General features: G+C 44.6%; 1 protein-coding gene across 1 annotated transcript in view; it reads left to right on the forward strand.

The window, feature by feature from the left end:
* The first annotated feature begins 221 nt into the window (after positions 1–221).
* Positions 222–969, forward strand: part of LOC106467397 (glutaminyl-peptide cyclotransferase-like) — a 45,625-nt gene continuing 44,877 nt past the window's right edge. Inside the window, exon 1 of the mRNA XM_013927747.2 lies at positions 222–346. Within this exon, the coding sequence (XP_013783201.2) occupies positions 251–346 (96 nt within the window). The 5' untranslated portion in view covers positions 222–250. The remainder of the gene's footprint in view (positions 347–969) is intronic.

A 969-nucleotide genomic window follows, 5' to 3' on the forward strand; every position in this document is an offset into this window, starting at 1 on the left:
AAAGAGTGTGTTTTCGGACGCACGTAGTTTGTGGTGTGTCCTTTCATAATTTTTCTACCTTGCATGTATTTGTGTCATGATCGCATTTCTTCCTCACAGAATGCTTTTTTACCTTGAGAACTCGGCAGGTTTCCTTCACAAAACTAAACCATCGTGCTGTGACCATGACACCATTACAGTGCAGGCATTATAAGAAGACTAGATACAAGTCAGTCTTTCGCTTCTGTTAGTTGAGACCGTGAAAGAGAACATGACACCCGCTATTAATGAAGGTCTGTTCGTGATATTATTTTTAAACAGTGTCATCACATCACCTGTTCCTGGGACTGACTGGCTTAATAGAAAAGTAAGTAAATCCTGTATAAACGAATGAGATTTTGATAGGAATAGGAATCAAGTAGTAAGTGAAACATCCTAAAAGAAGTTTATTTGCTTTTGTTCAAATTCGCGCAGTTACTCGAGGGCTACCTGCGCTAACCGCTTCTAATTTTGAAGTGATAAACTAAAGAGAAGGCAGCTAGTTAACACCACCCATCTCCAATTCGTGGGCTATCCCAATCGAATAGTGATTTAACCGTTACTGTTATAAAACACTCACGACCCCAAAATGCATAGCGGGATTTTTTGTTTGTTTGTTTCCTATGGTAACGAGGCGCCAACTTGGGAACCTCGGATCGACAGTCCTACACTCTAATCATTAGACCACACTCGGCCCGCCCCCTCCTAAAATAGGAATACAAAAAAGATATGCTAATTCCAGTGCGACAGAGAGTCGGAGCCGCTGCGTGCCGGCCCGGCATGGCCAGGTAATTAGGGAGCTCGACTCGCAATCTGCGGGTCGCGGGTTCGAATCCCCGTCCCACCAAACATGCTCGCCCTTTCAGCCGTGGAGGCATTACAATGTGGCGGTCAATCCAAATTTTCGTTGGTAAAAGAGTAGCCCAAGAGTTGGCGGTGGGTGTTGATCCC

Source organism: Limulus polyphemus, unplaced genomic scaffold (genome assembly GCF_000517525.1).
Source record: "Limulus polyphemus unplaced genomic scaffold, Limulus_polyphemus-2.1.2 Scaffold2599, whole genome shotgun sequence".
NCBI lineage: Eukaryota > Metazoa > Arthropoda > Merostomata > Xiphosura > Limulidae > Limulus > Limulus polyphemus.